This window comes from Artemia sp. Qi Xiang Cuo, chromosome 11, assembly GCF_049724085.1.
Source record: "Artemia sp. Qi Xiang Cuo chromosome 11, ASM4972408v1, whole genome shotgun sequence".
NCBI classification, from domain to species: domain Eukaryota; kingdom Metazoa; phylum Arthropoda; class Branchiopoda; order Anostraca; family Artemiidae; genus Artemia; species Artemia sp. Qi Xiang Cuo.
In genome coordinates, this window is record NC_142804.1 from 42482930 (window position 1) to 42499536 (window position 16607).

Below are 16607 nucleotides of genomic sequence, written 5' to 3' on the forward strand. Positions count from 1 at the left end.
GTGGGAGGTTTAAAACTCGAAATTAAGGGGCTGTCTTATTTTTTCATCATTTCCTATGAAATGAATGGTGTCAATTCGAAAATAAAGTTAAAAACGTGATTTTACATAGTCAAGTACCTCATCTTACCTAAAACAGTTGTGAAAATTGATCTTTATAAACTAGTTATTTTAATCTTCTTTGGTCGATTTACTAATTCCTATCAACCTAGGAATGGCGTCTTAGAATATGAGTCTCAAACGGTTTAATTTCAAACCAGCATTCTAGAATCCTCTTCCGCCTTCAGTTTGCGGTTTCAATTCCCTAGTGCCATTCGTTAGCTGATCTAATCGATAGAGCCATCTACCATAGTACTTGCTACATGACTGGGTTCAAGGCTATCTAAAAGGTTCGTGCCGTTTTATTTACTTAAAAAAAAAAAAAAAAAAAAAAAAAAAAAAAAAAAAAACAAACTGGGATCCGCGAGCATTGAGTAGAAATATTTTGTGAGATATTGTTTAGGATTATCCTTCCGGTTTTAAAAAAGAGTGGATAATCATTTCTGATTTTCAATAATTTTGAAAAACTCTTGTCATTATCATTGACCAACCACTTTACTGAAAGGCAAAGTGTATCGTCGATGCATAGCCTGCCACAACTGCTTTAAGAAATGCTATTGTTGTCCTAGGTCGATTTAACACCCGCATCAGTTTTCTAGGACCCATTGGCTTCCTTATGGCTGACTCGGGACTTTTGGAAATCATAAGTCAAGTATACGTGCCTAACACTGGGCGAAGTATGTTACAAGGCAAAGCTGTCTCTCATGCTTTGCGAGGCCACGGTATGTTAGAGATAGCCATTTATGCGAACCTTTCATCATCAGAACTGAATAGCAGAGTTTTTGATGGCAATGATATACTACCAGAACCCCTTGAAAAGGCAAAACAGGCATACGAGTCGCTCCTTGAGGGAGATACCATTGACGAAGCGCAGGTGTCGGAAGCAGCGGAACTTATCCACGAAATCTTGCATAGTATAGAAGACGGATTATCAAACAGTTCGTGGTAACGAACTGTAAGTAAGGAGTAACCCGGCTCAATGGTAACCAAAACTGTAGAAAACGGAATTTTGATACCAATAGATACATCAAAATAATCAGATCTAAATGCGGCTATCAAATATATAAGTTATATAAAGTTTGGTCCACTCCATCAAGTTACGCGCCTGAAAAAATTTGGCTCATTTTCGAAAAAAAGGGGAAAGACCCCCTAAAAAGTATAGAACCTTAATGAAAATCATACCATCATATTTAGCGTATCAGAGAACCCTACTGCAGAGGTTCCAAGCTCCTATCTACAAAAATGTGGAATTTTGCATTTTTTGCCAGAAGAAAGATCAGGGATGCGTGTTTATTTGTTTGTTTTTTTTGCCAGGGGTGATCGTATCAACCCAGTGGTCCTAGAACATCGTGAGAGGGCTCATTGGAACGGAAATTAAAAGTTTTAGTTCCCTTTTTAAGTGACCAAAAAAATGAAGGACAACTAGGCCCCCCCCCCGCTCATTTTTTCCCAAAGTCACCCGATCAAAATTTTGAGATAGCCATTTTGTTCAGCATGGTCGAAAATATGATAACTATGTCTTTTAGGATGACTTATTCCCCCGAAGTCCTCAGGGGGAGGGTTGAAAGTTATGAACTTTACCCAATGTTAACATATAGTATTGGTTATTGGGAAGTATACAGACTTTTTCAGGGGGGATTTTTTCTGGTAGTGGGGTGGGGGGGGGAGTGGGTCGGGGGTTATGTGGGAGGATATGTCCATGAAGCAAGTTTTCATGGGGGAAGGGACATTGCTATGAAGGGGCGCTGGATTTCCCTGCATTATTTAAAAAAACATCAGAAATTATATATAAAAAAATAAGTTTTTCAACTGAAAGTAAGGAGCAACATCAAAACTTAAAACGACAGAAAACATTACGTAAATGATCGGGTTCACACCTTAGTCAATACCTCACTCTTTAAGCCAGAAATTATTCCGTGTATGAAAGGGGACCTCCTCAACGCCTCGCTCTTTACGCTAAAGTTTGACTTTCTCACAACTCTTTTTTTTTAAACAATGAAAAACTTTAGCGTGAAGAGCGAAGCATTGAGGAGGGGACAGCCCCTTTCATACACGTAATAATTTTTGTTCGTTTTAAGTTTTAACGTCGTTCCTTAATTCAGTTAAAAAACTTGTTTTTGTTTTTATTTTCCTAGTCCAGAACTGCCCGCCTTTGGTTTCAGTATCTGGGCCTGCTTGGAATCTCGAGGAAGAACCGGAGAGCTGAACAAAGTGGTAATTTTGAGCTTTATCTACAGTCTTTGTTAGAAATGCTTCCTTACTTTGCTGCTTCCCACCACAATCTTTACACGAACTCTACTTGGCTGTTCGTGCAGTCGATTTTTCAATTGAGGAAAACAACCCAGAGCAGTACAGAATGTTACAGGAATACCTGTTCATCCGGAGAACTGATAACTACTGTGCGGCACTTCCTCCTGATTTGGTGATAAAACAAACGTGAAGCATGAAAACGAGTGGCGGCCTGACGAGAGGTAGAGGCATGGCTGAATTGCAGCAGATAATTTGGACATCTGCTATGCCTACTTTGGTTCTCCTTAACAAATGAATGCAGAACCTGACTGGTCTTGCAGAGTTGACTATTAAAAATCACGCAGGAGCAATATCTTCGAGGAATGCTAGATATCTAGTGGACATAGAAAAGATAGTTCGATAAAATGAGCCGCTAGAACCATTTAGACAGGATTCACAGCTGTTGAACGTGGTTACTAGTGTCCGAGCTTCATCATCTGTAAACGTAGTCGATGACAAATCTGTGGGAGAAAAGATTCTAAAGGACATGGAAGCGAAAGAAATTGACAAACATGTTTTCAGGAGAAATCTGTAACTATAGCTGAGAAGCAGCTCTAGTCTTCCAACGTCTAGCCGCAGTGGCTAGACGTACTTAAAAATCAAAATATTTTTGTGATTAATTTAGCAGAGTTTTAAACGTTTCTTTTTATAACTGATCGATCTGAAGTTTTGACCTCGATTAAAGAATTGATTTTCAAAAAATTATACTTGTCAATCCTTCATATTACATGGCCCTCAGAGGTGGAAATCAGATAAATAGTAAAAATAACTACTTTTTGACCTCATATTTGGCATTTCATTACTTTATTTGATATACAATGGTTCTGCGTATTTTACCCGTCCCTCCCCCCATTCCATGAAGGTGGAAATTGATATCAAGATACAGAAAACTGGATTCCTGACGTCGTGTTCGGATTTGTCATGCTTGTTAGGAAACGACTATTTAAACTCCAAAACATTTATAAACGTAAAGTTGATTTTCCCTTCTTATTCTCCTCCTTCAACGGAAAATTTGGGACGCTTGTGTAAGAGGAATCTTGGTTTTTTTTTCGTAATTCAGCTGATTTTTCAGAACATTCTGGTGTAGAAAAAGAATCTGTTGCAATTTTCTGAGGTCAGACCGTATTTTTACTCCCCTATGAGTACTTAAAGGCCACTACAACAACTCATATTATTAGGGGATGTAATAGGAATGTTCCTGAGAATGATTAAATAAAAAATAAATAAGCTTTTTAACCGAAAGTAAGGAGCAACATTAAAACAAGCAGAAATTATTACGTATATGAGGAGAGTTGCTCCTCCTGAAAACCTCGCTCTTTACGCAAAAGTTTTTTTTCAGTACTTGAAAAAAACCCTTCTTATTGTTCTTATTAAACGATCCTTGTGTTTCAGGAGTTTTTTTTTTAAAGAATTGAGACAAAATTCAAACTTTAGCGTAAAGAACGAGGTGTTGAGGAGCAACCCCCCTCATATACGGGGTAATTTCTATTCGTTTTAAGTTTTAATGTTTCTCCTTACTTCCAGTTAAAAAGCTTATTTTTTAAATTTCTTATCACTTTTCTATATAACGCCAGGATATCTGGCTTCACTTCCAAGGAAAAATCCCTCCTCCCCACCGATATATTGTCTAGACAATTCAATCCAGGTGAAAATTTCCCTAGGACAATCGTCCTTAACATCTCCACGCGTAAAACTGAGTCAGCAAAGAGAAACCAAGACATAAGAAGAATTTCGTAGAGAAATTCTGACAAATTCACTCCCCATGGAAGGGGGTAAATAATTCCCAATAACAAATTTTATCATAGGCAGTGCGCTAGCGCTGCCTAAGTAAAGAACGATGTGGGCACAATGCGTTTTTTTTGTTCTCCAACCGGGCACTTCGCATCGAAGGAGTTGTCGTAGAAACTTCGAAAATGGCTCAGTCGATTTGAAATTGGAATGGCTAGTGCCCTTTTTAATAGTCGAAAGTGATTGGAGGGCAACTAGCCCCCCCCCCACGCCCCCCATTCCCCCCAACACATCCAATCAAAATTTTGAGATAGCCATTTTGTTCAGCGTAGTTGATTTCCAGATAGAAAATATGTTTTTGAGGAGTCCCCCACAACCCTCGGGGCAAGGGTTTTAAGTTATGCCCTGAGGGGATATAAGAACGATGTTGGCACAATGTACTATTCATTCTGTTTCCTTTAGAGCAGGGCACTTTATATGGAAGGCGTCGTCGTAAAAACTTCAAAAAGGGCTCATGAGACTGGAAATTGAGAGTTCTAGGGCCCTTTTTAATAGTCAAAAGTGATTAGAGGGCAACTAGCCCCCCCCACGCCCATCATTCCCCCAAACACATCCAATCAAAATTTTGAGATAGCCATTTTGTTCAGCGTAGTTGATTTCAAGATAGAAAATATGTTTTTGAGGAGGACACTCCCCAACAACCCGTAGGGCAAGGGTTTTAAGTTATACCCTGGGGGAATATTAGGTTTTTTTATAGACGGCGTTGACATAGAAACTTCAAAACAGGCTCATTCAAATGGAAATTCGAATGGCTAGTACCCTTTTTAATATTCGAAAGTGATTGGGGGGCAACTGCCCCCCCACGCCGCTCCTTCCCCCAAACAAATCCAAGCAATATTTTGAGATAGCCATTTTGTTCAGCTTAGTTGATTTACAGATAGAAAATACGTTTTTGAGGAGGACTCTCCCCCACAACCCTCGGGGCAAGGGTTTTAAGTTAGGGCCTGGGGGCATATAAGGTTTTTTTATAGAAGGCGTTGTCATAGAAACTTCAAAACAGGCTCATTCAATTGGAAATTCGAAGGGCTAGTACCCTTTTTAATAGTCGAAAGTGACTGGAGGGCAACTGGCCCCCCACGCCCATCATTCCCCCAAACATATCCAATCAAAATTTTAAGATAGCCATTTTGTTTAGAGTAGTTGATTTCCAAATAGAAAGTATGTTTTTGAGGAGGACACTCCCCCACAATCCTCAGGGCAAGGGTTTTAAGTTATGCCCTGGGGCATATAATTTTTTTTTTATAGAAGGTGTTGTCCTAGAAACTTCAAAAAGGGCTCATTCGATTGGAAATTCAAAGGGTTAGTGCCCTTTTTTATAGTCGAAAGTGACTGGAGGGCAACTAGCACCCCCCCCACGCACATCATTCCCGCAAACACATTCAATCAAAATTTTGAGATAGCCATTTTGTTCAGCGTAGTTTATTTCCAGATAGAAAATGTATTTTTGAGAAGAATAACCCCCCCCACAGCCCTCACGGCAAGGATATTGAGTTAGGCCCTGGGGCATGTTAGGTTTATATAGAAGACATTGTCGTAAAAACTTCAAAAGGGGCTCATTCGATTGGAAATTCAAAGGACTAGTACCCTTTTTAATAGTCGAAAGTGATTGGAGGGCAACTAGCCCCCCCCCCCACGCCCATCATTCCCCCAAACACATCCAATCAAAATTTTGAGATAGCCATTTTGTTCAGCGTAGTTGATTTCCAGATAGAAAATATGTTTTTGAGGAGGACACTCCCCCACATCCCTCAGGGCAAGGTTTTTAAGTTATACCCTGGAGGCATATAAGGTTTTTTATAGAAGGCGTTGTCGTAGAAACTTGAAAAAGGGCCCATTCGATTTGTAATTCAAAGGGCTAGTACTGTTTTTTATAGTCGAAAGTGATTAGTGATATTTTTTGTCGTTGTTTAGACCAGGGCACTTCGTATCGAAGGAGTTGTCGTGGGATCTTCGAAAAGGGCTCATTCGATTGAAAATAGAAAGGGCTGATGCTCTTTTCAATAGTCGAAAGTGATTGGAGGGCAACTAGTACCCCTTCCAAGTCCACCCACTCCTTTTCCCATCATTCTTAAAAACTAAATGTTGCCTCAAGATTTAATAAAAATGCACTGTGATAATGCTAATTCCCAATAAGACATCTCAGCAGTATCCCATGAACGACTGAGGGTAATATGTTCAAACCTTCGGGGCTACTTCTGCTCTTAAAATTTAACCAACTCAAAATAGCGTAAGCGTATCCAAGCTATCAAAGAAAGTAAACAGATTTTTTTGCGAAAGGTATCAAGTTTTCCATTTCAGGTCAAGTAGAGGAGGTATAAAACTACATTAAACAGTACTATTTGTGTCCAGATTTTTAAGTGTGTATGTTGTTAAAAATTCCTGAAAATTTTTCTCCAGCATACAAATAGCAGGCCAAACTATAGTCTTAGAAAACGAAAAGATTTAAAGTATTATTTCCTTTTTCCCTGAAAAGACGATGTCAATATAAAACGAACAGAAATTAATTAAAAAAACTTTTTACACAAAATAAATTTTTCAAAGAAAAGTAAAGAACTCCATTAAACAAAAAATGAGCAAAAATAAAATCAAATAATCTACCAAGCGTGAAACTACCACAAATCAGCATCGATAAATAAATGAAACCCAAAACGAACAGAAATTACAATAAATAACCGAGTCAAACTCAAAACGAGTAGAAATTAACATAAGTTGGGCGCAAAACCCCTATGCCTTACCAAGGCCAGAATAAAATTTGAACTTTACTGAAAAAATACAAATGAATGTGCATTGTTAGTTTAATATACATATACTGATGCTTAGTAATCAAAATGTTAATATTATTTGATTTATTAAAAGTTATAAAAGTAAAAACATTTATATCTTTTATAAAATATAAATGTTTTGCCGGGTCGCTCCTTACTTACAGTTGGTTACCACGAACTGTTTGATCGACAAATTTCGGCTCTTACGGTCATATCACATGTTCTAGAGAAGTGTATTAATGTTAGAATTTATGATCATCTGGAACTGCACTAATCATAGCTACTTCCAAATCAATTGGCTTTCATGAACAGTAGATCCCCAGAGATATGAACATCCTATAGAACTCCAACAATTAAGAGCTTTTGATCAAAAAAATTAGGGTAACAGTTTCATTTTTGGATATGATAAAAGCATTTGACACAGTAGACCACTAAACACTATTATGAGTGTGTAGAGTGCAACATGTTCACAAAGCTAACTCACTTTCTTGTTTTTACCAACGACCTATCTAATGCTGTTAGCACCTTTTCTCAAGTTAATGATGTTGTTGACCCTGCACCTCCTTAGATCAAATTGTCTACAACTTCATTTGCAGACGATACAGTCTTGATGTGTGTTGCTCCAAGTAAACGGTTAAAGCAGCCATTACCAAGTCGTGTCTGTGGTTATGTGTAGTTAGTCTTAGCTTGAATATTGGCACATCAAATTTTCTAATCTTCAAATTTTTTGCAGCTTGATAAATACATAATTGAAGATTAAAGCGGATTATTTGAACTTAATTTAGTTTCCTTCTTATTATTTGATTGATTAATTTCAACTGTAACTAAAAACCATTAAATGAAAATAAAAGAAGGAAATAGTTGTATTATTCCAGGCCCTGAAATGCAGTGTTTTAATGTATTTGCCAGTTTGTGTTTCATTCAAGTACAAGGGCTCACCCTCTAATTCTTAAAATGTTTCAAAATTTACTTCATAGTATTTATTAAATTCTATTTATGCTTTCTGTTTCTTGTTGTCATTGTTTTCACAACATACACTAGCAAACTTGGCTTTTTGTGTTTTGGCGATTGTTTGTTTTTTTGTTATTTTGTTTTACAATAAATTATTCTACTATTAGAAATACAAATTCTTGATCGAGTCCTTTGAACTAATAGTTCAACATGACGCATACTTTAAATGGCCGTTGACAAATACATAATAACACATGATATACGGAACACAAAATATATTTCTTTCATGGTTTAACGCATTTTCATGGAGATATAAATAGTAACAGTCTCCGAATCTATGTCAACCACAAAAGTTCTTATTTGTCAAACAGCTATCTGAGCAAACAGTATATTTGGACTTACTGCATTTTAAGATTCGGATGGTGATAGGATACTTACCGTTGTATTGTGGTCAGAGTTAAGCCCTTTTATTTCACACTTCCTAGACTATCACCCTGACAAATATAAAACTTCCCAAAATAGCAGTATGCATGTTATCTTACTTTATATATAATGGACTACAGGTGGGATTTGGTCATTTAATAGCGAATCTAAAAACTGTGATCTAAATCCACAAAGTGAGTAGCAGAACAATTCCGCCAATTGGTCCATAGATGGTTACAAGAGAGCAAGGCCGTACCAGGGGGGGGGTTGTTTTTCTGGCTCGTAAAAACGTAACAAAATGGATATAAACATTTTTTTTATGCATTTTTTTGTGTATAGCCCCTCCTTCGAAAAAAAAACTTTGAGTAACCCCCCCCCCCAAAAAAAAAAATCCTGGGTACGGTCTTGCAAAGAGAGCATGTGTATTTTTGGCCTAAAGGCAAGGGACTATATCTCGTTATAGTGATTAGACACTGTCATTAGGTTTCATTAAAAGGAGTCAACAATTATACGTAGTTTGGCAAGTTTTGTTTCACGGTTGGGGGAAGCTAGCATGAACTTTCAGGAAAATTTATTCTTTCTTGGAAGGCGGAGGGGAGGGGGGTAAAGGGACCTAAATTTCTTTATTTAAGGGGGGGGAATTCTTTTTCATCGGTCCCCACTAAACAGTATATGCAGTTTTTTATGCATGTTGTTGGACGGGCTTTTTGGCTAGTTATATAAAACAAATGGAATCAACAAAGAAAAAGAGACAAAATATCAAAACAAATTTATTTAAGTTATCCGAAACTTTTCATCACATGCAAACTTTTTCAGCAGTAAAAATGTACGATCATGGATATTTACTTAACTTCTAAGCCAGCTTTTAAATTCCGCATTCCTATCTCAACACATCGTACAAAAAAAAAAAAAAAAAAAAAAAAAAAAAAAAAAAAAAAAACCAACAACAACAACAATCTGTACATATAAACACAATCAATGACTACTGAAGATACCAATGTACTGTAAAATGTGTGTCAAATAAATACCTAATATTTATAATTAATCAGGGAGAAAAAAAAAAAAAAACAACTAATCCTTCTTTCAATCTTTTGGCCCCTTCAACTTAGCCCTAGTAACTCTTCCATTTCTCACGCCTTGTAAAGTCTCTAGGCCTTTCAGTCTTAACTCTTTACATTCATCACGTTCAAGTCTTTTCAATTCTAGACTCTTTCCCCTTTTTCGACTCCCCAATCTTTGAACTATAAATTCTGGAGGAGCGTAGACTTTTCTTTGTCTTGACGAAACACGAGGAACGATTTTCGGTACTTCAGCAGAAATAGTTTTGGTTTTTGAATCAGGAGAGCCATTTTTAACTGCTTTCCTTACTGAAGTTTTTGTACAATTAACACAACAGCTACCATTACAGTCAGATGAATGAGATCTTACACCATCAGCTTTAACAAGTTCGCTTAAAAAGATTTCATCATCTTTGTCACAATTTATCACAAGATCGACCTTATTTTCATCATTAATTGCTGCCTTCTCAGTTTCATTATCGGAAGATTCACTTTCAGGGGTATTACAATACACGCTGTCACCCTTTAAGGATCTTTCATCTAACGGCTCAAGAGAATCAGCCTCTTCTTTTGGGAGATTCTCACTTTCATCACTATTCAAAGTATTCTGAGGAGAAGACAAATTTTCTAACCCAGGGATTGGGGATGAACTAACATTCAAAATAAAACTACTATCATCAGCTTCTGAGCCTCTTTTTTCCGAACTGTCATCATCATCAGGCTCAGTTGCATTTCCCACTATTTCATTAGCTTCCTCCTGATGATATAAAAATTCTGAAGTATTCACTAGATAATCATTATGCATATAAATTGCATGCTGTTCTACTTCCCCATCATTTTCCATTTCTTCCAAAAGCATTTGCACAGCTTGGGCTGTTTCTGGAGACATTTCTTCATTTTGCAAGTCGTTTGGAGATGGTGCCAACAAAGCTGATTCAGGTGACAAAACTCGAGGAAGGGGCAACGGCGACGGTCCATAAAGACATGAAATCGGATCCAGCACATCAACGTCCATTGTGTCGTTAACTGTTGGAAGGTTTTCATCCTTAGTATCAATGTCAAAAGCATTACTCCCTGTTGGCATGGTTTCAACCTGCACATGAACATCTATTGGATCATCAGATATCAGAAGGTTTTCAGTCTGTTCATCATTGGATACCAACAGGGTTTCAGCCTGTGCATTAAAATCTGAAGGCTGTTTATCATTATGCGCCAACAGGGTTTCAGCCTGTGCATCAAAATCTGCCTTGTCCGTAATTGCAACAAGATTTTCAGCCTGTTTATCAGTATCTGCTGCATCTTGTGTTGTCACCTGAGTTTCAGCCGGAGTATCCAAATAGGCCTTGTCCTCGGTTGTTACCAGGGCTTCAGCCTGCTTATCAACATCTGCTATATCACTAGGTGTTGGCAGGGTTTTAACCTGAATATCTACATCTTGTGTGTCACTAGCTGTCACCACGGTTTCAGCATGCGTATCTACATCCATTTTATCATTGTCTGTCTTTGGGGTTTCACATACATATGCCGCAGTTGCAACTGGGGAATCAATATCTAATCTTGAATTTAAGTTAATCGTTTCTTTTGAATCAAATGTTACTGGTTTGTCTACATCTGACGTCATATCTGCCTCTGTATTAGAACTTTGATTTTCTTCTACAGTTACCGTAAGTTTTTCATCCAAATTCAGATCAGAATCCCTTTTGACTGTGTCTTTTGATACTACTTCATTCTCAGATCCACCGATTTGACTAATTTGTCCTATTGCAGGTGCAGAACCATGACTAACAATCTCTTCACTTTCTTTCAAATCGGATATAGAATCACGCCTATCATTTGCGGTGGAACATGGACTTGACTCTACATTTGAATCTAAAAAACTATTATCTTTTAAACTATGTACAGGGTCAACTCCTAAATCAGTGACTGAGTTATCTTTCAAATCTGGCATACAATCGTTATTTGGATCAGACATAGTACCAACCTCTTGGTTTATATCAGTCTCAAGCTCTAAATTTGGCATTACATCAACTGCAGAGTCAAGAACATTATCACTTGTAAAATCCAACTTTGCATGATCTTTTGAGTCTAACTTGGAAGAACTTATTTCAGACAACAACTCGGTCAATTTCTCCTCCACAACTGATGCCTGGTTAGAGATATCACCAGTATTTGAGACTTCTAAATTCTCTTTTTCTTCAAGTTTATCTAGTTCTTGTTTAGATGTTGGTATAGGATGACTCCAAACTTGGTTATCTAGTGGAGCATCAACTGCTAAATTAGGAAGAGTTAGTGGTGAGATCGGAGGTATCGGAGAAGCCCTCAAATATCGATTAACAGGAGATTCTGAAGGAGAGTCACTCTTTTGAACCATGCGTCGAGTGACATGTCCTTTTTCTGTTAATAAAAGGTTTCTCAGACCTTTTGACTTAAGTTCTTTGCATTCATCACGAAGTAATGATTTTTGTTCACGTGTGAGTTTTTTGATATCTAGTGGCAATGGAATCTCCGTTTCAGAGACAATTAGAGGGGGATTGGCATTCACGTCTTTTTTAGGCTTTTGTATTGTTTTAGATAAATTAGTAAAAACTCTCTTCCTTTTCTTCTTTCTTCTACGTCCAGCAAAAAATACGGCTGTCCTTTTAACACCCTGAACCTTAATATTCATGACCTTTTCTATTTCTTCAAGAGACGAGACACTTACACTACTTTTAAAAGATTTTCGGGCTTTTTGGATTTTGAAACCATTTTGCTCGACAGTAGGTGTCTTCGGCTCATTTGTAACAACATTCTTTACTTTAGATGGCCTAGCAGCAGTGGTGATAGACATAGCACCATTTGGCATAGCCCGTATTCGTATAGGGGGAACTCTTGGAGTCATCTTTGTGTATTTTGGAGTCACATCTTTGATGATCTCCAATTTTTTGGAAAGAGGACAGGGCTTTTTGATCTCCATTTTAAGGCTTCGATGAACAACTTTGAAATCTTCTACTAAATATCGTTTCCAATCTTTTACGTCAGTCTGGGTTAATTTGTGTATCCTCAATAATGGCTTTTTGCATGCTCGCTTTAAGGTCCGACTTCTTTTGGTTAAACCTAGAAGAAAACAGACAAAATAACATGTTGTTAAGATCAACTTAAAACACACAGGCAATAAGTCTTATAAACAGGGGAGTAGGGTGTTGTAGTATTTTTACACACAAAGCCCGCAGCTTTTCCCATTTCCCACGGCGATCCTTAGAACCAAACTTGGGGAAGTCCAAATTATTCCGGAAAGACAAAGTTAACGAATCAAAACACGGGTACTTGGATTATCATTTTACTGTTAATTTAAAAAAGAAGAAAGAATTTCCTTAATAACAAAATTATGCAAGAAAAAAAAAATATCAGACACAAACAAATCTTTTTTTTGGCAACAGAAAAGATAAAATTCTTGTCAGACACGGAGAAATGCTGCAAAATTGGAACAAGAAAGCAAAATAATAGCAGAGAATATGACAAAAGTTAAAAATGAAATAGGTTTTCTACATTCTCTGATTTATATTCTCTGTTTTATTCAGTTTAAGATTCTTTGAAAGAAGCTATCTTGGATACATGTGATACTATAGGCATATAGATACTATGATAGTATATTATGATACTATACTATATGCCCAAAAATCCAGCATCGAAAAAAAAAAAACAAATCCATTAGATCCTTGAATAATCAATTCTGTTATAAGACAACCTTCTCTTCCTTGTTATATACCTTCAGGTGTTTAGATTGACAGCAAATCGTAACGGGGGAGAGCTAAAAGTTTTAAGTACTGTTTACTTCCTATTTCGCTAACATCCGCAAAACTACAGCCTCTTCTGTCAATCCTACTTCTTCTCTACCTGCTTCTAGGTCTTATCTTGCACCTCCTTGTCTTGAATTCATGGTTTTGAAACCAGTCTGTGAAGCCGAAATAGCAAGTTGTCACCGGCTTGAGGGGTTCCTTATCTTTTGCCCCAGACCGTATTCCTAGTAAGGTTGTCGAGTGCATTCTTCCTGTCACCATTTCTGTCCTAACAAAACTTAACAATCTTTCTTTTGAAAATGGCGTATTTCCAAATGTTTTAAAGCGTGCCTGTGTTATCATTCTTTATAAAGATGGATCACAGAATGACCCTGCAAATTATCGTCCCACATCTCTTTTATTAGTGTTTAGTAAATTTTTTTTCAAGCTAAGCTTTCTCAGCTTCTTCATTTTCTTAATGCCAAACATATTTTTTGTGATTTTCAGTTTGGCTTTAGCGTGAAGCATTGATCTGAGCATGCATGTGGGACTCTCTTGAATTATTTACATTCAGCTCTTGTCTCTAGTCTGATACCTGTTTCTCTTTTTCTCTATATACGAAAAGGATTCTATTCAATAACCCACAAGATTCTTCTTTGGAAACTGCCTCATTTGTAGAAGAGGGAATACTGATTCTTCGTTTCTTCCATATTTACCTGGTCGTGTCATCTCAGTTGATCTTCTCTTTTGTAACCCTCCTGAAATGGAGTTCGGCGTTCCGCAAGGATTTCCAGTTTCGCCGATACCCTTTTTGACATACGTCAATGATCTTAGTAATTTGGTCTAATTCAAAACGTACGATTTGCTGTCGTCTTCGTCAATAAGTATCTGCCACTAATTGTGACATGAGTTCGTCTTTTCCAGATGCACTTATTGCTTTTGCTAATGAAAGTAGTCTTGGCAGAGCCGTTAGAACTGAGTCTAATCTTGTTCAAAAATTACAGCCCTTTTTTAAAGCCATCCAACGGCTTAATGTAAATTACCTTACTTTAATTGTTGGGACATAATATTTTCTCATTTTCTGAAGTCTTGAAGGCTTGCTCTGGCTTAGATGAAATATGCGGATCAAAAGTTTCACTAGGTAGACCAAAGGATCGTCACGTTGGATTCCTAGGCATCTTGCTTTATGAAAATCTTTGATTTAAGGATCATGTGGCTTGAACAGAAAAGTCTCCACTGGAGTTCCAGAATCGCTGCAAAGCTAAAACACACATTTTCAGCAAGGGCGCCGGCATACAATTTTTCAGGGGGGGGGGGGCAGGCGCCAAAATAGCAGTGGTGGTTGGGTGACAGTTTAGGTGGTTTAGGGCACCAAACTACGACTTTACCCCGAAGAGGACGAATTTACAATCAATATTTTTCTTTTTCTATTTATATTAAGTATCAATAGCTATATTTTAGGCTTCCCAGTTGCAAAAAGAGTAATGCCACACGGTGGCAGTACTGGATTCGACCAAGTTGATTCGCTTTATTTGTAACGAAATTAGGCTACGTTTGGTGATCTGTAATTGCGTATCAGTTATAATGGGGGGGGGGAGTCATTTTCTAGGTGGGGGTAGGGTAAATTCCCGTAAAAGTACATTTTAATGGACAAACTGCTTACTCTTCATGAGGCTCCAGATGAATGTTGAAAGAGGTAGGGGGAGGGGAGTAGCAATTAATTAAGATGATTCTCTATACAGCTAATATGCTACATTCCCATATCTACCAGCACAGAGGTGGAAAAGGCAAGGCAGGTCATCATTAGCCCCACCATGAAATTTCTATGGGGTGGCAAATACTGCTAGGAGCTTAGTTTTCAACAATTTTAAATGGGAATATTTTTCTTTTTCTATTTATATTAAGTACTTCAATGTATGTAATTTATTTATCGATAAGAAAATACTATTGTAGAGGTCGTGATGGCTTCAGTTATGTAGAAGATCAAAAGTTTCACAGAAGGTCCATCCATACAAGCAATAATACTCCTTTTCATCCAACCGAAATTATTTAGTAGTACTATTAATAAGGACTTTTCACCAAAATTACTATTCATCGCCAATTTTTATCAAATTTTATCCAAAATTGAAACAGCAAATTTAAACGTAGGACGGTACTAATCGACGCACAATTATTGACTTACATATTTTAAAGCAGTTAACCAGGGATTTAAGGGACAGATACCTCAAATTATATCGTGGTTAGGCCTAGGTATGATTTGGACAGCTATCAGAAATTAAATAAAAAAAAAGCTTTTCAATTGAGCAAGGAACAGATTTGAAACCTATTTGAACTGATTATTCTTTGGATGAAGGGGGATGTCTCCTCCTTACCTCATTACTGTTTACTGTTAAGTTTGGCTTTTTTCCAATTTTCTTAAGAAAATTTGCAATTGAAAAAAAAAAAGATTTTTCAAAGCACTAAAATACTTTTGTTTAATGAGCAAGGTCTTGAGAAGGGCTGAAGTGGGCCAGTCCCCCTTATATAAAGAGTAATTTATATTTGTTTAAAGTTTTAAACTTGGTCCTTACTTTAGTTGAAAAACCTTTTCTATTTGCTTAATTACATTTCATGAAACTGTAAAGTTTAATGAATACAATACTTTTGATAACACAGAAAAAACGATCAATATTTCAATGATCTCTGTTTGGATTTTGATGGGCAATCAAACAGTTCGTGGTAATGAACTGTAAGTAAGGAGTGACCCGGCTCACTAGTAACCAAAACTTTAAAAAAACGGAATTTTGATACCATTAGATATATCAGAAGAATTGGCTCATGATGCTGATTCCAAATATGTAAGTTTCATTAAGTTTAGTCTTACCCATCAAAAGCTACGAGCCTGAGAAAATTTTCGAAAAAAAGGGGAAAGACTCCTTTGAAGTCACATGGTTTTAATGAAAAGCACACCATCTGATTCAGCGTATCAAAGAATCCTAATATAGAGGTTTCAAGCTCATATCTGCAAAAATGTGGAATTTTGTAATCTTTGCCAGAATAAAAATCACGGATCCGTGTTTACTTTTTTTTTTCAGGGGTGATCTTTTCGACCCAGTGGGCCTAGAACGTCGGCAGACGGCTCATTCTAACGGAAATGAAAAGTACTAGCGCCCTTTTTAAGTGACCAAAAAATTGGATGGCAACTAAGCCCCTTACCACGCCACTTTTTCCCAAAATCGTCCGATCAAAATTTTGATGTTTTTTTTGTTCAGCATAGTTGAAAGGCCCAATAACTATGTCCTTGGATATAAAATGACCGGTGGGGAGGGGAGGGAATTCTTCTGCTGGAAGAATTTTCCATGGAGACGGTACTTTCCAGGGGGTGGACTTTTCAGGGGAAATTTTACACTGGGTGAATTTTCCAGAATTCCTATACAAAAGTTCTTTATGTCTTACTTTCTCTTTACCGATTCAATTTTATGCGTAGAGATATTAAGGGTAATTGT

The 16607-nt window shown here is 37.1% G+C and overlaps 1 protein-coding gene across 1 annotated transcript in view; it reads right to left on the reverse strand.

The window, feature by feature from the left end:
• Positions 1-9075: 9075 nt before the first annotated feature.
• Positions 9076-16607, reverse strand: part of LOC148946993 (uncharacterized) — a 48788-nt gene continuing 41256 nt past the window's right edge. The window contains exon 12 of the mRNA XM_089096794.1: positions 9076-12460. Within this exon, the coding sequence (XP_088952920.1) occupies positions 9393-12460 (3068 nt within the window). The 3' untranslated portion in view covers positions 9076-9392. The remainder of the gene's footprint in view (positions 12461-16607) is intronic.